At 38.3% G+C, this 24,519-nt stretch overlaps 1 protein-coding gene across 4 annotated transcripts in view; it reads right to left on the bottom strand.

The window, feature by feature from the left end:
• MCTP1 (multiple C2 and transmembrane domain containing 1) overlaps positions 1-24,519 on the bottom strand; it is a 297,668-nt gene that overhangs the window by 103,541 nt on the left and 169,608 nt on the right. For all 4 annotated transcript variants that reach the window (XM_076362433.1, XM_076362434.1, XM_076362432.1 and 1 more), the window contains 2 exons: positions 15,438-15,624; positions 10,416-10,509 (listed from right to left, as the gene is read on the bottom strand). In XM_076362433.1, coding sequence (XP_076218548.1) covers positions 10,416-10,509; positions 15,438-15,624 — 281 coding nt within the window. The remainder of the gene's footprint in view (positions 1-10,415; positions 10,510-15,437; positions 15,625-24,519) is intronic.

The following is a 24,519-nucleotide window of genomic DNA, read 5'->3' on the forward strand; positions in this document are numbered from 1 at the left end:
AAGGGAACTTTGATGGAAATTAACAACTGAGTTGCATACTACAGAGTGGCTCTTTCTTGTCTTTGGACTTTCCTTGGACAGCAAAGTGTTTGAAAGTTATTGAGTGTTGGCATTGGCCTTCCACAATCAAATCTAGCACACTAAGCAATTGTATTTCACAATGTCTTCAATAACTCCGTAATGCTTTGTCATGCATTATAAGAAGCCATAAATTGAGTAGCTCAATGGGGCTACATTAATGATATTAGGGAGGCATGTAATTTGTTTCATACCTTATACAAATGACAATGAAATCAATATTTAGACAAAGCTGTCCAGGGGTCACATCTCCCAAACTGCAGTATTGATTCAGACTACATCAGAGGTTAATGTGCATATTATTAACCTTAATGATAAAGAATAATTGTTTTAAACACATTGTGAATTACAGTTGGAGTTGATGTTTACCTTCTCTAGAAAACAATCTACCGCTGAATCTTTCCCATTAAACTTGAAAAATGATTAATTCATTAGTCAGCAGAGATGGATACATCACACATCTCAATGTTCTCCTACTTCACAAGCCTAAAAAGTGGTAGGAAACTTAAACAATTCATACTTATTTAAGTTCTTTAGGTTTCAGTGTTTGAAAAAGAAACACCCAGAAGGTAGTTAAAATAACAAGGCAGAACTGACACAGCAGGTGAGCTAGGTGATATTACTCTATCTCCTTTTTTTCAAGTATCATCAATCATATTTGCATATGATGGTACAACGTGATTTGTGCTTATTAATCATATATAGACACAGGAAAATGCACTGCAGTGTCTAAACGCCATTTTCTGTAAACAGAGAGAAGGTATTTACTACATTCATTTATTTTCTGCATCTGTTGACATGCACTTTTTCAATGACTCTCCTTATAGACTTATATGGATATCTATCCACTTAAGAGAAAGCTAAATAATACATAACATCAATCACAGAGGTCCTCGATCAAACCAAACCGTTTTCAGAAATAGAAGAATCCCCCTCTCACACTCAACATTTCATGTCTCCTCCCCCCATAACTTTAAAACAATTAGAGACCAAATTTGAGAAAAGGCAATATTGTGAAATGGAACAAGGGAAGGCCCAAATATCATGGTAGACAAGTAGAAGTTTCCTGGCTGTGAACATCTCTACTAAGGAATACTGTTTTTACCATATGAGGAGGCTATGAAGTTTCCATATGCAAAGCCCTTCACCATTGCCTATGGGCACTTCTTCCATATGCTAAAATACTCATAACCAAGCTGGGTATCTGAAAGGCAACACTCTTCGCTGACGTGCTAAACATATGGTATGTGCAAACGTTGTTTGGATACCAACCCAAATAAGCGAACATGATCCAGAAAGACAAAGCCAGAGCAAAGCACAAGTACTTGGTTAAACTCATATCCATCTGTCATCTTTCAAGTTCTCATTAGAAAGAATAACTGCAATTCTAACTCTCACTGACAGCCATGGCAACCTGCTGCATTGCAAGAGCCTTCAAAATAATGGGATCATTCCCAATGAAAGCCTTAAGAGAGCACTAAAATATGAAAAGGTGTTGTCCTCAGGTCTCCTTGGTCTCTAGGAGGACCAAGGAAATCCAGAAACTTACAACATATATTCATCACTATATTATTCAAAACCCACACCTTAAGCACAACACATACTCTAATCAAGGCATCCTCAGACAACTTCTGTCTAGTTAATGCAACTAGCAATTTCAAACAAGAGCTAGATAAATGGTTTTCCTCATTTTTATAAAAAAGAACCACACGTGTTCAGAAAAGTATGTGCTGTCCATCTAGCAGTTCTTAAAGTACACTTAAAACCCTTCTATTAGACTTGTGCTTCCTAAGCTCAATTACATCATTCTAAATTATGTTGTCACCACAAGTATGCCCTTCACTACAGACTAAATCACAACTGTCATATATCACCGTATATCACCTGCCATACGTCAAGAAATTCTACCCAAATCCCTGTGTCTACTGAGGATCTTCCAACTAACTCCCTGCTCCGTACCCTTCGTAGGCCTCCAGCTACTGTTCAGTGACTTCAGAGGTACTCAACTCTATTGATCAGGAGGACATCCACAAACATCTTCTGAATACAGCCCTAAATGTGTGCTCAGTGCTGTGCAAAGAATAAGACGACCCACCATCCTCTTAAAGCACTTACACATTAAGAGCATGCTCCCAGCACCACTGAAAACAGCACTTACTATTTTGAGTAATCCCATGACCTCGGTGTGACTAATCACTATTACACCTAGCACTGTTTGAAGGAATTCGTGAGACAAGTAGGTAGTAAAACCAGTGAAGTACACCTTCCCACTGAGTGAAATTAGACCTGCAGTAAGAAGTAAAACAAATCTCATTAATCCATTCTGTTGCTGTAACGTCTCATGCTTTTTGGACTCTACTTATACAATCCTAAGGGCTCCTGAAATGACAGAAATAAAGTGCTAATCTACATAATACGCAAAATAATGTGGAAGGGAAAGCAGCTTCTCTTTTGATGGATCTCCCTCACCTTTTTTTCCCCTTTACCCATTACAGACCTGGACTACCTGAGAATGTCCCCTAGAAGGAATTCTATTTTGTAATGTAAGCTCCTACTGAAAAAAATTAAAGAACTACTTATCTTTTGAAGCTTCCCATTTTATTCATTATGCCACACATTGCATCTAGTCTGGCAGATATCCTTGTTTGTGCTATGCTATATTGCATTTAATCTTTAGACAGGCGGTGAGACGGGAGCACAAACTGAGATTATTTTACTGAGATCTAAGTATTTTATTTCAATCACCACTGTGTCCCTCATGTTGCACACCATACACACAATTGTTAAAACGTTAGTCTTTTACTTGTCACCTTACTTCTCAGAACTTCAGCATCCCTCTGGATGAACTGTACACCCATTAACTCAAACCAGCCCAACTCTACAACGGTGGTTAAGCTGCCAGAGAAGCTAACCAGGAACTAGAGAGGTCTTATTTGTTATTTGCTTCAAAACTCAAAGTCCCCCACGGCCCAGGAAGTCCTTCAGCAACAGACATAAAGTAAGTTTGGAGCTCAGATTCCTTATCTGGAGCTCAGAAGGTTGACAACTGGAACAACTTTTTTCTCCTGCAAGTATATAAAACACACTTTTTCATCATAGAAAAGAGACCTAAATGGTGACAATTTTTAATTGCTTCTCAAAATATTTAGAAGATCAAAACAACAAAAACTCAACCTCCACACAATTTTAGCTTCTGAATTTTCCTGTCAAGTAGCTACAGCACCACATTGCTTAACAGTTTTGCTGTGTTTTTCAGTTGGAAAAGTTTGGGAAAGGCCCTTTCCATCAGTTCAAAGACCACAGGACTTCCACATTTGTAGATCAGCTGGATCGCTATGCTGGAACTCATCAGCAAGCACCAGACGTGTTAGGTGGCTTGTGAACCCTTGTGAACTGATGTTCTAGGGCTGGTGGACTGGTCTCAGACACATGCCACTGCAGCCCATCTTCCAAGCTAGAGGCGAGCTGGACTCTGTCCAGTCTAGTGGGTAGCTGAAACAACAAAACGTTGGGCTTCATCTCAAATTCAACTCCGAAAGTACTGCTTTTTCACAAGAGATCGAATGACGTGACCAATTCAGGTGCAAGTATCTTTTGTTTGTATAAATATGAACTTTACCTGAATATTAGAGCTGTCAAACTGCAATATAGTATATTTCATATTTCTGGGCAAGTTAAACAGATATGTCCTTCAATGGTCCCTGAGGGGGAAGTTGTCCAATAAAAATTTTTGATTCTTGGTAGATTGTTTTCCCAGCAAAAATCCATTTCAGAGCACTGCAATTCTTACAAACAGGGACTTCAATTCAACATAATTGCACTTTTGTACTCGCTTTCTAGCTCCACTCGTACACAAATAGGAGTTTTTCTTGATGAAATGCTGTCAAAGTTTAAATTCACATTTCTTGCTTGCCACGTTTTGTACAAGTTAAACTGTGATGTCCTTTTATTATAAAACTCTATTAAATACATGGATTTGTCTCCAGAAAACTGCACATTATCTATATATTATTTGGTTAATATTGTAAAAAGGGAGACTTTAGTAAACAAACATATGGAAACATCCATATTTTATGCATTAAGATGACTCCCTATTTTAGACAGGAAAGAAACACCTGTGTACAGTCATAAACATTATGCTTTTCTGTTTTCAATCTTTGAAAATCCAGCTTGTATGAAAGAAAAAATCAGAAAGACCATCAGTCATTGTAGAATGACTCTTTCTTTCTTAATCAGAGCTGCCGTGGACTCTTATAAGGAACTACCATTGATGCAATTGCTTTTCAGTGTAGATGCAAGCCAAGAAGCGTATCGCAGACCTACCTGTCCCCTGGAAAACTTATTGCACTTCATCAGGATTAACTCACAAGGGACATCAGATAGCATGGGGCTAGCCCCCCGTGAGCCCTGTGGAGATACTTCTACCACGGCTACAGAAAGCATGCATTGCTTCGGTATATGTCCAGAGACACAAATAATTTCCTAGTTTTGTTTCTTCAACAGTTTTCTCAGCAAAAGGAACCACGTGGCAGGCTAAATATAGATTGGCATTTAACATTTACCTGCCACCGATCAGCCCGTAAAGTTATATAAACTGATAGAAAGCCAACTCCAGCATTGGCTAGACCACGAACTGATTTTAAGCAAGTCGCTAACTTTATTCTGAACTAAGTATTATATGAATTTCTGCATTGTTCAAATTACATTATCCAAACTGAACTAGAATCACAAAGACTACTGAAAATGTTTTGGATAGTTTAAAAATTTAATAGGAGATTTCAATTCCATTTCTACTTCTAGAAGTCAAGTTCACAAACCACAACTTCACAAAGTTCAACCAAGTTTAACGTGGTTGTGAAAGCTGAGATATTGTTTGGCTATTTCATAGGCTATTATGGTTCTCCCCTACTGCTGGCCATGCCTGTCCATTACGGATCTAAGTCCCCACAGCCAAAAAAGGCCTTTATTTTTTGGGAAGACAAGACAGCCAGTTCATTACTCTGGGGGGCAGTGCCACTCATGCAGACGCTAATGTCACTAATGTTGTTCCAAGCTCCCTGCCAGCCAGCTGCTTGCAACAGAGCCGTCAGTCTGACCTTTGGCCAGGAGGAGGAATGGCTCAATAGCACAAGAAGCTGCCTTATCTAATGGATTAAGTACAGGACCCAAGCCAAATGCCAGCTTTGACAAGGACTTGCTCTGTCGGCCCTAGCTGAGTCAGTTAACCTTTCTTAGTTTTCCATCTTTAAAATGGAAATGATAATTCCTCTTTAACAGTGCTGCTGCAAACGTGTTACAACGGACTGGTATCATGAATGCGTGAGGTATCTTACCAGGCGACTCAGTGTAGTGCCACAATTGTGTTAAACATTTCCACACAATATTTACAGAAAAAAAAAAAAAGTTAATAACCACAAGCCATCCTTTCACTGATATATTTAATTCTAAATGTTATGGTTAACCAAAAATGTCTTTTAAATCCTAATTTTGCCATTACTATCCTAAAACTGCTACTTTCTTAAAAAAAAGTAGTTTTGCAGTACATGATATTGGCCTGATGTCTTCAGGCAACCTATGCAATAGAACCAGGTGAGATTTTATCTACCACAGAATACTGCCCATCTAGTAGATTTCCATACTTTGTGAAGATAATTCAAGTGTATATTGAAATCTGGTTGCACTAATTGACAGAGCAAATTACTTTTGGAACCATATTTCCAAAGGGCCTCTGAATTTATTCCTTCAATTTTACATGCATGGGCTTCCATACCTTTGTGAATTTAATGTTTGTGTACATCACTCTGACATTTCCTAGCATTTGAAGAACAATTTCAGAGACTATTTTTGCACATGTGGTATTAGGACATTTTAGTAGAACAGATTTTAGAAAACTCATTTACATTCTGCACATTTAGCCATCTTGGTATCTTCATCCTACTTTCAAGTACTTTAATCAAAATTTTAACATGGAATTTTCTTAGAAGAGAGGCTGAATTCCAGACATAAAACTGAAAAAGAAGAAAAAAAAAAATCCTGCCTCATTTCCTATGCTTAGTTTCTGCTCTTCAGAGGAGGAGAAGCCTGGAAAAGCTTTTGACTGTAAACCTAAATATCACTGAGCTCTTTATATATATACATACCAGGCTCTGAAATCACGGTACCCAAAAAAAATGCAGACAATTGATTAATAATGAGGTCAGAAATACAAATAAATTTACTTCTAATGAAGACTGGAGACACAGTAATCAAAGTGTTAAAAATTCATTTCATGCACATCTCATTTGCCTCTTAGCTGATATTTATCACATAATTCTGTGAGAAAGTAGAGGCCTAAGATGCTCCAGATAAATGTCTCAATTAATTGTACAGAGGTAGCCCTCTTTGAGCTGAACCAGAGCTGTGAGCTCTTTATTAAAAGCACTATTCTGTAGCCTGTAACCTTGTTCCTTGACTCCTCTCTAGTTTCCAATTTAAACAAGTCCCCATGCGGCCCGCTCTAAAGGGCTTTGTCTCCCTGTCATTGTTAAGAGAGCCGAGGCATCCTGGAAGTGTGAAATCAGACCTCATGAGCTGAACGGTTCCCCAGGGAACGCCGGACCGCGCAGAAGGTCAAAGTCATGGGCTGGACCATCTGAAAGCGTCTGATCGCCGGTCTGTGACACAGCAAGCGGGGTGGGGGCAGGGGGAGAGGGGAGCCAGGGGGCTAGAATTGAACACGTCTTAATTAAAGCCCAAAGACAGCAAAACAAACTGTTTTCTAGGCAGGCCGTCACACGGAGCTTGGATTTTGCTCTGCTAATGAATCTGAGTTGCTAACTATTATTCCTTAAAATAATAAGACTTTTGCTGAAGTTGATCAAACCTGTGGCACATCTTTTCCCACCCTGCTTGCTTCTCGTCAATAATAAGGCAGAGGTTTTGGATTTTATTTCGTGGTACAAGGAAAAGGAGGAATGCATCTGCCCCAGTAAAGGAGACGCAAGCACTGCCTGCAAAGCCAGCAGCCTTCCACCACGACCCACCTATACCTAACTTTGCTGCAGAAGGAATACGCCTACCTGACTATTGCCTAAACTGGCACCATGTCATGGTGAAGGCTCTATTGCTTTCCAAAACTCATACGGGTTAGGTGAACAGAGTATGTACTAATTTCAGAGGCCAACTGGCACAATGAGTCCATTACACTTCACGGTTTACTGCACCATCAGAGTATTTCTTCACGTAAAAGGACGTCACTGTAGGCACACACACTGCTATGCCGGGGCTCCGCAAGCAGCCGAACCCTCGAGAATGTCTGCCTGTCTTCCAGAGGAACCACAAGTGAGCAAAGATGTGGGGAAAGGGGAAAATGTAAGTTCCTTTAGGTGAGGATTTAGGGAGAAAACAGCCTTGCACTGAAGAGCTAAAACACAATAGAAGATTTAAATGAAACTTTCTTCTCAGGAAGAGAAGGAAAAAGTAACCACCACACTCAATGTCTTTCCATTTGTTAGATTATAGTTTCAAAGAAACGTATTAAAAAACCCCGTATTTTCCAGGAAGGGGTACTTGTGACTACAATTTCCAACAGAACATAATTTTGCATTGGTGGAAGCCCTAAAATTGTGTTTTGACCATGGAAAGATGCTGTTTTTCTGGGGGAAACATCCTCATAGACCTGGCAATTCTCTCAAAGGCCCCAGTCCTGGAAGATGCCCTATTTTTCAGCTCTCCCCAAAACCAAGGTGAGCTTTCAAACACCTGCGGGGAATCTCTCAACCCCTCTGCGATCCTCCCTTTCCTAGACTTCCGTGCAAGTAGGCTGAGTGAGGAGAAGTCTCACTTTGTTCTTTGCTGGGGTATTTTTAAAACCCAGTTATGGCACGTTTGAGCAGCGCCCCATTTTCAAACTGGTAGCGCCCACTTGCTCCCCTGCCGCAACTTCACCAAAATTTCAGCCCACCCTGGCATCTTGTTCAACCCATGTGTATGTGGGGGGGTTGTAAACTGAGGACTGAACCACTACCCTTAATCTCTCTCTTTTTTAAAAAAAAATCTGTACTAACCTTAATGATTTGAAGTGCACTGTCCAACACCGGGCTATTGAGATTGGAGAAAAAACTGCCCTCGACTATCAACAGTTTGTTAGGGGCTTAGCTGAAGTGACCTACTGTAATAGCATTCAGCTGAACAAGGCTATGGGCTTTCTGTGGAAAGGAGAAGAATCGAGGGTTTCATTAAAAAGTAATTTGCGCTTTTTACTCATTCATTCAATGGGAGTCTCAATTGCTCTTTATTCACAGAGAGTTAATACAGTATTACAATGCTGCTCAATGAATGTATGGTAACAAAAGAAAAAATTCACATTTTGAAAGGAAAAAAAAAATCCTTGCAACTGTAGTAAGATTGATGACTACTTAAAAGATTACAGAAATCTTTTTCCGTCTATGCTTATGCTTAATGATGGAATATTAAGGATTTTTAAAATCCATTCAGCCCAAACTAATAAATTTTGATTTATTACTTCACATGAAAAGATTCCTGAAAGTGAAATGGGATATGTTCAGCAGACAGGAAACAGAGCAAATCACACAGGTACTATACAGGTGTTTCACTACTTTTCAGACTCAGGGGAGGGCAGAAGATTAACTCCGAATAAACTATATAGTAAGAAGAGCAAACTAGTCCTTAGCTTTTACTCACACACGCAATCCTTAGTCATGTAAGTTATACCACTGATGACAGTGCTCTCCACACTGACTCATAAGAATTGCTCAGTTGAATAAAGGTGGAGAGTCAAGTTTTATACGATTTTTGCAAACATGATTTATTGACAATCACCAAATAACTACTTTGAGTTATTTCTAAATATTACTATTCAAAGATTAATCTGAAATGAATGATCCGTACATACTCATGAGTTACTAAAAATAGCTATAAATTACTACAGTAGTTAATAAAACCCCTCTGTCCTCTTTTCAAAATACCAGATGTTTTTGTCCAATATATACAATGATTTCTGTAATCTCTGGAATGCACAGCCATCTTACAAAACATATCTGCCGTATAAATGTTTTTTCTTGCTAATGAACAAATATGCAGGACATGGGAAGGTATTGAGTGTTCTTTCCTGTCTTCCTGACCATTGTTCTAAATGCAATGTCTGAAAAATTTTGGTAGCTCTGTACATCTTTAATTGAATCAAATGTATTTCCAAAAATTTGTTCAACCAGCACAAATGACATGTTGATCTGGAAAAGCCGAAGACTGAACGAGGTCAGGGACTGAATTATCCCATTTGCCCCTGAATAACTTAATCTCTCTCTCTGTTCAGACCACATTGGATTATAAGGTCAAAGCAGAGTGAGGAATCTTTAGAAGCATTTCTCCAACCTCCCTGAAAATAGAATCTGTTATTTTGCGTGCCACAAACTGGATGATCAGTTTCAGCAATAAAATGTTTGCTCTGTTACCTTGTCTGAGAAAAAAAAAAAATACTGGTACTCATGCTAATTTACAAAAAACTATTAAAAAGTGAGTATGTTGCTATGTATCTGCATCTGCTCCTGTAACAGAACATTTATGTCCAAATTGCAGTCAAACCAGCTAGATTAGTATAGTTTCTTTTTTGTTTTTTTTTTTTTTAAAGCAGAGATGGTTATTTTCTGACACAGAAGCAGTTCATTTTGCTCCATTCAACTTGTGCAGTATGAAGGTGATGTACTTACAGGAGGTAAGTTGGACATTTCTGGAGAAATATGGTCAGTATGGCTCAAATACTTTTTATTTTGAAAAGCAAAAGGTTAAATTATCCATTCAGCTTATATCACATAAAATAGAAAATAAAAAAAGATATTCTTATTTCCCTTCTTAAACAGATAAGCAGTAGTTACAGGAAACTGCATTTATTTGAAATGTCTGAAACCAATAGCAGCCTTGCTAAATACGTGGTAGATATCAAGTGGTTCTTTTGGCAACAACTTTAAATTAGTATCTAAGTCTAGCACCTTTCATTTGCCTTGTCCTCTGGAATTCAGCTTTAATTTGGATAATTTTGGGTATTTTTATCTACTAGAAAAAGAAGTATTTTCTATGCATTTTCTCCAGGACCTCTGATGCAGAAAAATGTGTATTTCACCCTTCTGAGAAATAACCTACATTAGAATGACTTACTGCCTTGCTTACAAAAGTTTTGTTTGTTTGTCTGCAGATTTTTTCCTTAATGAGCAGAAGGTGAGACTGCACAAACAGACAATAAACTTTAGATAAACTTCTGTTTTAAACATTTTTTTTTCACTTCTAAAAAGGCCCAGTCTTACTACGGGATTTACTGTCACAGAAGCTAAATGAATCCTTGCCTGTGACATCAGCTGCCATCAATGCTTCTGCCCTGATGACCTTCACCTGAAGAAATCCCACATCCTTCATGTTATGGAACATCATCGTTGGACTCTAAAAAATAATATAAAGAAAAGTAATTCTGAATTGCAAAAAAAGACAAACCAAAAGCAATATGAATAGTCTCCTCCCTAACCCAGATATAAGTTAGTGTAATTCTAACGTACTCATACTTTTAAATATTGTTTTATGAAGAATGTACAGTTGTCAGTGTTTCTTACAGTATTTTGCAACTTTAACTTACCAATGAAAAATGCAAAGGAAAAATTAGAATATGAATGATTAAATATAACACTAATTCTACTGAATTAATCCCCTAATAGTACATGAACCACTGTCCATCAAACTTTTATATGATAGCAGTGTATTAAAAAATTAATACAAACAATAAAACACTTCCTCTCCCTGAATACTTTTGTGAGATCTATGTTCAGATTTTCCCTTTGATGGCTCCAATAATATTTTGAACAGTGACTTAGGGCCAATATTGTTTTTGTTGTAGCTGACCATTATACGCAAGCTTGCATATAGCATGTATGCATATATAAGCTTGCAAATAGCTTGCAAATAACATGAGCAAAAAAAATCAAAAGAGGATTATAGCAACTTAATAATTTTAATCACGTGCAATAATTCATGATCATGTGCAAAAAAGATAAAAAAAAAAGAATTAAAAGATGGTGCCAATTCCATGGCAGAAAGCTCTTACTATAAATCATTATTTAACATAAATTTCTGCAGTATATACATATATTAAAAAGAGGAAAAAAGAATTAAAGAGTAGACTAACAGTTGCATTTATTCATCCAACATAGTTTTAGAAAGCTGCTTGGAAAGCGTGTTCTGTTGCTGCACTTTTTTCAAATAACTAAAAGCAACAAATGGGGAGTATTGCACCAGTTAGGTGTAATATACTGAAATTCTCAAGCCCTAACTTCGAATGTAATTTAAAAGTTGCAGAATTTCAAATGATAGAATATCGAATGCAACTTTGAATCTGCAATCAATTAATAACATTCATTATGGCATTATCATTCAGTTTTTAGATAACCTAGGGGAGGAACTCCAAAAGAGGAGACTAAAATTAGATTTTCAAATCCATTTAAAATCATATATATATATATGTGTGGCCTAAATTTTGGTTGGTTTTGCAAGTCTTGTTCATAAATACTAGCACATACCTTTATTTTGAAGTATTTTAAAATCTGGACTAATGCATTTAATGCCTGTGACCTTTTCTAAAATTTTAATGTAGTGCAGGTGAAACCTTTTCGACTGCTTATGATAATGTCCAGATTTCTAGGAAACGCAAACATCAGGTAAAACACCAAGTCAACAATTCTTTAATGTATTATGAAGGCAAAATCGACTGTTATAGAAAACCAGAATAAATAACATCACTGATCTGAAAACCACAGGTGCTGCTTAAATGAAATATTAAATGTCAGCTTGCAAAAACTACAGTATGTTTATGCATAGATAACCTATCCATTAAAATTTTAGACACGTACTATGCATCCCTGTCTTTTTATTAATAAGACAATTCTAACAGTTAAATCACGCTGATATTAATTTCACAAGCCCCAGCTGACCATTCACTGTTTACAGTGAAGGTTTGGCCTTGAAATGCTGAACTGAGGAATCCCGTTCAGTGCAGTACCCTACATGCTGCATACATAGGAATAAACGCATGCGTGTTACACAGGGCAACAGTTAATAATTTTTTATCATTTATAATGATAAATGATCATCACCATCACCATCACCATCACCATCATGCACCATCCCTCATTTATTACAGTAACGATCAAGGTTTGGAAGCTTCTTATCAGAACTGGTACCACAACAGAGATAATTCTGCTCTAATACCATGATGAAAGTGAAAGGATTTGCACAAATGTTTCCACATTTTACCCAAGTTTCCAAATGACGGAAACAGACACCAAGGTGCAGAAAGAAAACAATGCAAAAACCCAACACAGAGCAAGCCAAGCGACTGCCCCCCTTCCTGCAATGCCGTACAGTCCCCTTTTTCCAAATTTCATCCTGCTAAGCTCATTCTGCAAAAAGGCACCAGTGCTGTATTTCACTGCGCTACCTTTGTTAGCATCCCGCAGAATAATTATTTTTGAACTTTTAGTTCCAGCAAGTCAGCTGGCTTAGATTAATTTACTGCACATCGTGACTGCGGAGACTGCTGAAAACGTATACAATGCCATGGCAGAGACTCTGGGAGAAGCAAATGACTTTAATACCTTACTTTAAATACATAACTTTAAGTAATGATTTATCAGATGATATTCTGTCTTCTTATTTATGATTATTGTTGAAGGCCTCAAAACCCGCACAGTTTCTGAAGCCTGAAATTTCCATAGCAGAGGAGTCCGTGATTTGCTGTGAATCTTTTCAGCCCTCAATAGATGGGAAAAGATTGAAATGCTCTGGATATGAGTCCTCTTTATTTTTTTAATGAAAGGCTGTATAATATATTTTCTGTATGGCTGCAGCAGCTGTCAGGGAGAGCATCTCAGTTCAGCTCTATTATGGGAGAAGCAATACCCCATCCTATGGCATCGAGATACACTGAGGGGCCAGTACTGATTGACAGCTTGTCACCATGACGTCTTATTCCATCTCTGTTATGGAGAAAATTAATGTCACACCACCAGCCTTATGACTCGCTGTCATCTTAGAACTGCTCACCTTTTATCAATGCTCTAAATAACATTTCAAGCCCATCGTCTCACGGTGGACAATCTGGTCAAGGGACATTAAATCGGATGACTGTGAAATGTCATAATAAAAATGGAATGCTAACAACTTCTTCTCTAAACTAGCTCCTCTGGTTTTTAAACTGTGACAAGGGGGACCGTGGGTTCAGCACACCCGTTCTGAAAAGGTCATACAATCTCTCTTGGTCTGTACCCATTAATGCGCCCCCCTCCTCACCCCAAAAGGAATTAATCTTTTCAGACAATTGTGGTAAAATAATGGTTCAAACAGTAATGCCTGTTTAATTTGTAAGGCTCTGATGTTCAGCTACAAATGGTTAAATGACAGTAATAGAGTCATTTTCCAAGGCTATTTGATCTGATGGCAAGGTCAGCTCATTAACTGTTTTTGGCTGCAGAAAGGGTGCAAAATACATTTCTCAAATGGACGCTAGATTTTTCAAGAGGATGAAAAATAACCCCCAAAATACAGCCACTCAATGGGGAACAGTATATCTTGCTAATTGCATACTCTTTCTTTGTATTGGTTCTGAAGTACAGATATGAATACCAAAGACAAATCAAACATCAGTGAAAATAAGCTATTTGAATTTCGTTAATCCTTGTAATTTCTTTCTGCTGCTGTGCACGGGTCATTTTAATAAAAACAGTAAAATTTATCAAAAAGGTATATTGATGCTACAATTTTCAAAAACACGTAACGAGAAATTCATGCCTCTGCAATATGAACATCTTCCAAAAATATAAATGTTTTCAAATGCATACAGTAATGTAAATATAAGAAAAGACACATATCCATGAATATGTAAGAAACAGAAATAAATAAATCAATCTTACACCACATAATTATGCTTTACACTGGGGACAAAAAATTGAGAATTTAGGAAAAATGGTTAATACACGCTTGTAACATGTTTCTATACTGCTACTAAATTATCAAAACCATCAGTATCACTTGACTGCCATAACATCACACACAATAATCCAGAGAAATACGGTATTGTTGCACTTGGTAGCAAGAAGTATGTCACCTCAAAAACCTATCCATCAGAAATTTATTATATTTATAAAGATCTATTCTAAGAACCACAGACTGCCTTGGTGGATTCCAAAATGTGCAATAACTCTCTTAATTGTAACTATTTTTCAAAGATGGTGCACAATACCTTAGCTCTCAGTTGGTTTAGGAATATTATGTTTAGCCTCACTAAGTCACCTCTATTAAACTGTGTTTATGATAACGCTATTGGTGTATGAGTTGTACAAGCATTAGCAGACAGCTGATTCAGTGGAGATAGCCAGAATAAATTTGCTGAAGCGCACATCCTGCTAATCTGTTTGAAGAATATTGTACAGCATTAGTACTAGCACTTCATGTTATCTGCACAGCCTGATAAGGAACATCTTTATTAAATTCAGTTATTGAAAGGATGTCAGTCATGGAATAGGAATATTTTAAAATCTAAAAAAAATTAAGCGGCTCTTTGTTAGTCAGAGCTTGGTTTAATGGCTGAGTGTCTAGAGAAGCCTTTCTAAACACCTGGCAGCATTGTACAATAAAAGCTTTGTAATTTTAAGTGGAAATAGCTTTTTATTTTTTTCTTTCTCCGTGTGTAGTGAGACAGTTACTTTTAGTGATTTAGGTATTAGCAAATGCTGGAGTAAGAGCTCCCCTCTCTGTTGCTTTGATAAAACTACACAGATTCTGTGTAATGTGAGGATGCTGGGAAATGAAAATAATTTGCTTCAGAATATTTTGAAATGGAAATATTGTTTAAAACAATTACTTTGATGATGCAAAATACTGCTCCAGCCTCTAATGGGCAGACAAAAAATAAGTTTTCTTGCCATTTAGTAGATGCTCAGAAAAAAGCCGAAAACTATTGGCACCTCAAACCATTTGGCATAAACACTCACTAGAAACTGTACAGTCACTGAGTGACCCCTTAGTTTTTTTGTGCTTGGTAAAAATTATCTGCAAGGCAGTAAAATTAACTTCTTTATGTCACATGATCATATCAAATAGCTGAATTACTGTGTAAAAAATACCTTATTGTATAAAGAGGATTTATAGCCTTCTTGACGTTACCTGTACCAGCCGTGATAATATTAGTAAGTAGTTTAAATGATTGTCATTGGCTGAGCGTGATAAGGATGTAAGGGATGTATTTAGATATCCCCCCCCCGATACTTATTATTTATATAAGCAAACATTTTGCAAACAAAGGGCAAAAGAGAAGAACTCCATACATATCTCTTCAGTATCTCCTCTCGCTCCTTCTGGTCCTCCAGGGAGTTGACGGAGAGGTCAGAGATAGTGACTGCAGCTGAGGCTGTGAGGGTGACCAGCAACACCAGGCATCCCTCTCCCTCCTCCAGCGGCATCTCCAACTTGTGGGTTTGTTCTTTACTCAGGGTTGAGAGGTCAACCTGGCACCTAGAAACGAACATTCTCCATCAGCATGTGGTTTTCTTCACATCAAACAAGAGCACATTGGCTTACTTGCATTCAGCCGGACAAAAAACCACATCAGTAGAAATTCCTTCCCAGCTTCTGGAAGGATTTCTCTTCAGCTTCAACCCGTGCTGCTCGCTTGTTTTTTTTTTTTTTTTTGAAGCTACGACCTGTTATGCATATGAATAATAAATATTAAAAAGAACGTACAGACACTAGAAACAAGGTTAGCTAATACGGCTTACTCAAACGCAGTCAACGAGAACACTGAAGACCCAGCTTCAGATGCAAATTGCACTTTTTAATTACGCCTCTTGTATAAACACAAAACGTACGTTTTGATGTGAACGTTTTTGATACCATTCATCTAACAACAGTAAAAATCCTCTCTCAAAAAAGAATAAATCTGTGTGGACTCAGTTGTGATGGAGTTAACATGACTGAGCATAGAAAAACCTGACTTGAGCACCACCCAAAAGGCTCAGCTCTCTTGCAGTAAGCTGTGTGTGGCTCAGGGTCAAAGCTTCATGCAGGCATCCAGGATAAAATTCGATGCTGCACCCTCTATATAAGAAGATGTCTCACGTTGTAATGAGCAGGGACTGCTTATAACTGCGCAGAGTGGCTGAAGCCAATCCACGCTGCTTGATCCCTTTCTGAATAACCCTGGCTGTACCATACACTGAACTAATGAAGAATGGCTCCATACGTGCCAGCCAGCAGAAATAGCTTTAGAACATCTTTAAAAATAAAAGGTATGGCATGGAAGGAAAAACAGTATCACTGCTAACAAAAAGCTGACCATAAGCTTTTAATTAAAACAAGAATACCTAGGCCTAGTAAATAGTCTGTCCACAGCTTAGAAGTTTTAATATTTTAATTTGTATAATTCACAAGTTTCAACTTTCCTAGATTGCAACTCTGAGCATGTCTAGAAATTCAATGCCTGTGTCAAATGTAATGTCGGCTTGCACTGCACAGGAATTTCTCTGAAAAACCACTGTTTGGAATACTTCTACTTATAGCATCCCCCAGTAATGTTTTGCCAATTCATTACTCTACATAAAAATAATAACAATATTGAAATAAAGTAAATGAATATATTTTATATATCATTAAGCCACTGAATACTCTACTTTTAATAGCGATTATTTAATGTGACAAGCACATGTTCTGTATGCCACTCTCACTAAACTAAACATCTAGCAAACTCTTTTCATAAAATGTCAATTGATTTTGAAGAGAAAGATAATGTGGTGACCGCAGGGCCAATAAACTGAGAAAAAGGTGGCAGACATGAATAAATAGGCATTTAAGGACAGGAAATAGCCAATTATGAGAATAAATGCGGCCTCATAAAATGGGCACTGTGCTATCACAGGCAGATTAGATTTGCTACAGGAAAATTTCCTTTTAATTTTTTTTTTAAACATTTACTGTCTGTTGTGCAGCTGTCAAAATTAAACTACTGCAAAGCTCATACAGTAACAAGGTTCAATTATTATACAATGAAAAAAACCTGACATAGCATTCTGAGCTAAATGTTTACCTTTTATTTTGAACGCTTTGGATGATAAGGAGTGAGGAATGAAAATAACAACAGTAAGGAAAGACTAAAGCTGTTGCTGTCAGTGCAGGCTGATGGTCAATACAAGTTTCATACAGGTACATAGGATGTCAAATTTTTATTTAGGCTGCAGTGAGGAGTATAAAGCCCTCCTCAAGATAACAAATATTGTAATCAAGCGTTCAAAGCTGGAGTAGGTTAAGATGCCCCTGGTGTTAAATATTCTTTGATAAATTATTTCAAAACAGATACCCCTCAAAAATACGTCTCTGCAACAATATTGCGACTTCAGCCAATCATCATTGAAAGAACCAGTCTAAACTCTCGTAAAGTCAGTAAAAGCATCAGAAAGTCATTATGATACAGGTAAATGCAGAAATAATCCACCCCTCACTCAAAAATAGGCAACAAAAGCTACCCCCACTGGAACAAAAAACCCCTACATCCATCAGAAGACTGCAATGACTGTAAAATTACAGGGTTTACAGGAGAGCTACAAGCTCCAAGTTCTCCAATTCTTGAAGTTACAGCACTTTTGCAACATTAGTAGTCCATGCTATTTTTTATTGAGGCTAAAAGAAGCAACTGGCAATTCGGTTTTACCCATGCACCCTTCCTGCAGCCATAAAATATTCCTAATAGCACCACATCCAGAACAGATTACCTGAGAAATACGTCTCTATTGTCTGCTTGATAGATCTCCATGAACAGCCTGTCACCAGCTTGTTATTTCCTAAAATCATACAAAGGGTAGGGAGTGATCTGGAAGCTTTTTCCAGTGAAAGCCTTAACCATTTTACAGGAGAAATATCCTCTGAAGGGCCCTCAGATAATTTGATAAAAAACTAGGGTTATTCCATTAAGGAGTGTCAGCGTTGCACTTTATGGAAATCCAGGTTAAGAGCGTCTCTGTGTGTACACGGCCGGGTGAAAGCACATTTCTCACTCTGCGCCAGGTCCCCTCCTCTGGCCTCGCAGGAGGTGCAGCTCGCATGTGTCTAACTCGAAGGTGCCGAGGCTCGAGGAGCATTCAGCGTGAGGTGAGCACATTGGCGGCACGTGCACTTCAGTCGAAAGACGAGACTTTCCAATTTACAGACAGACAATTTTTTTTCCATTAATAGTTGAGTTTTTCTTAAAAAAAGAATCAACTTTTTTTGCTCTCACACCAAATTTTCCTGCAAAAAGTTAAACCATTTTTTGTTAGACCTACTTTGCCCTCACCAGATCTTTGCATGGGACCAGAACAGTGAAGGAAGCCTGGTTTTATTAAGGCATTACCTAAGCACTAACCCTATCCTAGAATAACCTTTACAGACATCAGTAGGAAACCCACAAAACTCCTTTTTCGAATAGATTTCCTTACAAGCACTGAAGTGAACAAAATACTTCTAAAGATAAATAGCTTTGGAAAGTTCAAGTTGACAATGCCCCTTTACATTGTACTGAGAGTATATACAAGTATTCCAAGCTTTAAAGCTTTAGCAATGCTGACTTTTACATCAGTTAAGATGTTCTCTTAAAAGACATTTGTCACCTACAACTGTTTCCACGGAGAACAAAGATGCTTTGAGGATGAAGGTGAACTTGAATGCTACCAGAAAGTGGTGCAGAATGAGCATCGTGGTGGTAGAAATTTTTGTCTTGCATTCTCAAATTGAGGACCATGAAAAATTACAGCCATTTTGAGAAGGCCGTAAGTTGCATATGACCAGCAGCTGTCACATTGGAAGCAGGAGATAATAGTAATTTTGGACAACTCAGTTTCTTATGGAATTACTATTTACATGCTGCTGCTAAAAGAAAAAGTTCTCCACCTGTGAAGAGGTCAGCCTGAAGAATTATGGCAAAAAAAGCCATTAACTCCATAGACAGATTTTCAAGCATGGCTATAAATCACATTTCAGGGAATTTCAGTTTTTAGGGCAGTTTAGGTATTTTGCATTACTCCGCTGCTCCACGTTGTATGGTCCCTTCAGTGCACACCTGTGCCAGCATTAAAAGTGGTGGGCAGGGGCACTGGAACGATCCCCTTGGCTGGCTGACCCCTCAGGAAGAGGCATGGAGGCACGTCCCCCCAAATCAGCTTTGCACGTGAACGTTATCAGGCACCGGGTGGATCTGCATTTTCAGGGCTTGAGAGATCAGAAGGGAGAAAAACCACGCAAGTGCCTCAAGCTCATGTGCCAAAGTATCACAGATAAGACGCTGCAGAAACAGGGTACAGCTCCCACGGAGGAAGATTTGAAGATTCAAGGGGAATTCACCACTTCTCTGAAACTGTGTTCAGTGTGCTAATCGCCCAAACTGTTAGAAATACCTTTCTGATTTATTTTTAATTTGAATATATCTGGCCTTTGGTTCTTTTTATGCCTTTCTTTACTCGGTTGAAAAAGCCTTTAGTGCCCTGCATTTTCTTCTAGTGAAGGTACTCATATACCATAATCGTATCTCTTCTTGATCTTCCTTTTGATATGCTAAACACCTTCAGCTCCCTATACATTTCCTTGGAACACATCTCCTACAGCCCTCAAATGACTTTTTGTAACTTTTCTGATCCAGTGAAATTCTCCTGCATCCTTTTTAAAGTGCGGAAGCCAGAACTATATGTAGTATTTTATTATCAACATGTCTAAGAGGTAAAAATCACCTCCCCTCTCTAGTTCTAACAGAACCTGGAATGTAAGACCGCGTTGGCACCCTGGTGAAATATCCTTGCTAATGAATGAATTACAAAGGTAGCGACATGACATAGAAGGCCTCTTAAAAGCCAGGTGGCCAGGCAAGGGAGAGACAGCAGATAGCGAGATCATTTTCTCACATGACAAAATAAAGCATAAAAGAGGAATTGGCACAATCCTAAGTGATAGGGACAGAAAAGCACCACTTGGCTACAACCCAGGCAACTTAATTATCATCATGACTTGTTCAGGAAGACAGCCTTTTAACTCCACTGTGATCCAGGTCTATGCTGCTCCAAAGGATGCCAACGAGAGGAAACTGTGCGATTCTGCAATTAGAACTGAGCTGGACACACATCAGAAGCAGCGAGGCATGAACTGCTACAATTTGTGAGACTCCGTATCCTTTATCAGCAAAGTACAATGTTCCAGTAAAACCAAGAAACAAATGGAGAGGGGAAATTCTGCAAAGCACTGACAGAAAATGACACGGCTGAAAAAGACAGGACTGCAGTAACGTGAAGTTCTTGGCAGAACGAGAGCATGGCATTTTTGAGTGTAAAGATAATGAGAAAGAAATAAAATGACAGACCCCACACGATGCTTGTGGTAGGTGGTGGATAGAGGTGATAGACTGAAAACCAGGAAAGCTCCCAAAGGAGTTGGAGACTGTAACTCAGCTAAATAGGACACTGACTGAGGGGGAGTGCGGTGGCGAGCTCGGGAAGCTGGAGAGGAACCCCGGGAAGCTGGGAGTGCGCTGCCTCGCTGCAGAGCTCAGCAGGACCAGGGAAAGGGTGCTGTCAGGTGCCACGCAGCAACACGTGGAAAGCAGGAGAGAGCCCTGCAATTTGGGGTGAGTCAGTCTTGGTAACGGAAATATGAGAGCTGCATGAAATACAGGACAATCTCACTTGTCACTGAGCAATATCTGAATACAGACAAGTGTTTATTGCTTGCTAAAAGAAATACGGTCCATGCCACAAAATCCTGTTGATGGATTTTGAAACGACCGATTAACATTTTCATAAGCATAGCTCTTCACAACAAAACTACAGATTTACTTCTGAAATTGCATAGACAGAAAAAAAGTATTTGCAGATGTTTTACGATGTGGTACTTCCTACGTTGTCCCTGTGGCACAGCCATACACTACAGACACACACTGTTAGTGCTGTCACCAGTGCAATTTCTTTGCCGCAAAATTCACACTTTCTTCTGCTAAACCAGTCTATTGCCTTGATGAACATTATGTCTTCCTACACGGTTCTCCCCTCACTAGCTGGTCCGAGCAACTTTGCAAGAGCTTTCACACAGCTCCCATCTGCGCCTTCCAGAAATCCTCGCAAACCCCTGTCTACACCCCTAACCACTTTTTACACTTACTGTCATGCTCCTCATATCTAGGCAGCCATTCCACTTTTCCTTCTCCCTTCCTCTTATGTTGCCACTCTCACTTCATGTAGTGGAGTACATTTCCATATGCGGGAGACAGAGGGTCAGAAGAAGGATCCGTAAACATAATCCAGCTTGCGTGCAGCATTCTGTATTTCAGAATACACTGGGGAATACTATCAATTTTGCAACAGTACGTGACAACAACAACCGTCAGTAAGAGTTGTAAATAATAAAATATCTGGTAAGAGAAAGTTACTGAAGATTTGTAAGCCAAAACTGGGCCTTTTTTGGCTTTCTAGCAGAACAGCAGTGCCTCTGCATTAATAGAAGAAACTAAAATGTGCAGAGATAGTAATAAATAAGGTGCGGAATACCTGAAGGCCAAAATTTGAGATGCAGTATTTACATCTAACTCCCTCTGACAACAATCAGAAATGGAGACGGCTCAGCACATCTCAGGATTTGTCAAGGGCAGGCCTGCCAGTAGCATTTTTAGATTTTAATGCTTCAGGCAAAACCTTCATTTTACATACAGAAATTCATCTGCAATAATTTAACTTCAGTCATCATGTATAATCAACAAACTATTATACACACAGGCTGTTGGTTGTGTGCTTGTCTGTGTTTGCACAGAATTGCTGTGTAATTCACATGCGCACACAGTTCAAAACTCAAATTACAATAGCATATTGACCATTATATTTGAACTTTGTAAATAATGTATCCTTCCAAAGCTACTTCAACATGCAGAAATTTTCAAACCACCATGTGAAAAAAATATTTGAAAGACCAGAATAATAAAGTACTATTTACAATTCCAGAGGAACCCATTTTGTCTCTGTAGAGTTTTGCAGAACTGAGAAAACGTCAAGATTCATCAATTTCAACATTAACACTGACTTTCACACCTACTATTCAAAACCTCTTTCTTGGGCAACAATATTTAAAAAAGAAAATTGTCAGTACTTTAATGTAAATCACACTCTCCAAAACATCTCTAGAAAAAATCTGGGAAGAAACGTTAGCAGGAGCATATTTAGTGTCCTTCACTCAACTTTATATGCGTGTTGGAGTACCCATACACAGCTTTACAGCACCACTCAGTTCTCTCTGGTAGCATTCAGTGTCCCATAATGAAATTACATAAATTTCAGTGGGAAAAAAACTGAAAAAGACATAAGTTTTTTACATAAAAACCCCACTTCAGTTTAGAACTTTGAGTAGTGTATCCCTGTGCTTTCAGATTAGTAATGCAGTGGCATACGTCGCATCCTGCTTGTATTTATGTGCATCCAAAAAACCCTCTATGGCTTCATTACTATTAAAAAACCTAAACAGACAAGACATAGCAGATTAGGTGTTGAAAACCTAAATACTTAACTTTCAATATTTTAATTTGTGTATTTCATAACATCCATTATATGGTGTGTACCCATACACACACACACACAGAGAAGATCGATTTGAATTTTCATGACAATATTCAGAGAGATTTTGGGACGTTTCAGTTTTCTACAGAAAAAAAATTAATACATAGCTTTAATGAATATACTATACACAAGGTCTTTTGTTCTTAATTTGCATCAGATGGGAAAAAGATAGTAGCATCTATAAATACTGATGAAAATAGATATAGATGAAGTCAACAGTAATTTCTTGACACAAAATATGAGTAAAAGTCAATGTCATTTTAAAGATAAACATGCATTTTTCATACCAATAAATAACACTATAAATCCTGCTGTACTGGATTGCAAATAACTTCAGCTGAATAAAACTGCATGACATGGGATTTACTTATTCTGTATGTTCACAGAAACAACTTGTTCTCTGACAGCACTCATTCTTGGCAATTTATTGCAGCTGTCAGCAGCCAATTTGTTCAGATTACTGCTATGCATAAAGGTGTAACAATCATGAGGATTTATTAGCTGATTATCGTAAAGGTGACAGTCAGGATCGCCTTCAAAAACGCAGATGATAAGGAAGTTAAATAATTACATGAAGATTAAAATCTTTTCACCTTCATTTTGAACTTAGTGTTACCTACATAAACTTACTGCAGTATATGTTTTTAATCACGGGAGTATATTGACTCAATACGGTAGAGAAATGATTTACTCATAGCAAAAACGTGAATATTAAATATACTCAAACTGAACAATATACACATGTATTTCTACTTATCAGATGAAGCAATGACTAATACTGCTCAGGCAAGTCCACATGCTTATTTGAATGCAAGAAGGCTGCTCCTATGGCTTTAGCTGCTGGTGCTTTCCAAAAAAAGAACTTCTAGACCTCACATCTTTGGTCCTGGAATATTTTTTTTTTAAATGATATTCAGAAGAATGCCAGCGTTTAATCTCCTGCATGGCCAGAACTCAATTCTGGTAAAGCCCAGTGTTTCCTCATACAAATCAGCATATGACTGGAAATATATTCTCCTCAAAGCTTTTGTATGAGGTCTTTTTCCAGGCTTTTGAAATCCCAAAAGAAACATTGAAATGGTTCTAGGATTTCGTTTGTTTAGGGTATTCTAAGATGGAGGTTCACAAGGTGCTACATTCTTTAAACCGTCATGGAGAATGCACACAATTGAAACTCAAATGAATTTTAGAAACACATTAACGCTCAAAGTTAAGAATGGAAATCAATCAGCCAGCATCTGATTTCAGGAACCGCCATGCTGAACATGCCTGGGTACCAAGAAGAAACCAGAGCTTTACACTAGTTCTGTGGCAGACATATCTTTCTCCTTCTCTGAATTAGGATGCCATGCTGTCACTCTTACCCTCTTAATACCTTCCTCCCTCTTACAAGCCACCCCTTCTACTCCATCCTCCTGTCATGCCGCCCCAAAGCCAGAATCTCTTGTTCAAGAACCTTCTTGAACATCTTTCCTTCATCTTCCTGCCCTCAAAAAAGGATCGCAAACCCAAGCCCTCACATGCCACAGCCACCTTGTCACATTCCCCACTTCATCCTGGCCCTTAACATGCTGCAGCCTACTGAGTATGACGAAACACAAAGGGCCCACAGAAGTCTATGTTCCTGATTTCCAACTTCTTTTATTTTACTGAAGTGTAGCTGAGACAGAGTATCATTCCAGGAGAAGTTACAACATTCTGTTTTGGAATAAAATTTGCAAGTTACAGAGTTCAGCACAGAAAGAATACTTCAACCCAAGGGGGCTTCCCATGCTGTTTTCCAGGAGGGACCTCTCCCACA

Source organism: Aptenodytes patagonicus, chromosome Z (genome assembly GCF_965638725.1).
Source record: "Aptenodytes patagonicus chromosome Z, bAptPat1.pri.cur, whole genome shotgun sequence".
Lineage (NCBI taxonomy): Eukaryota > Metazoa > Chordata > Aves > Sphenisciformes > Spheniscidae > Aptenodytes > Aptenodytes patagonicus.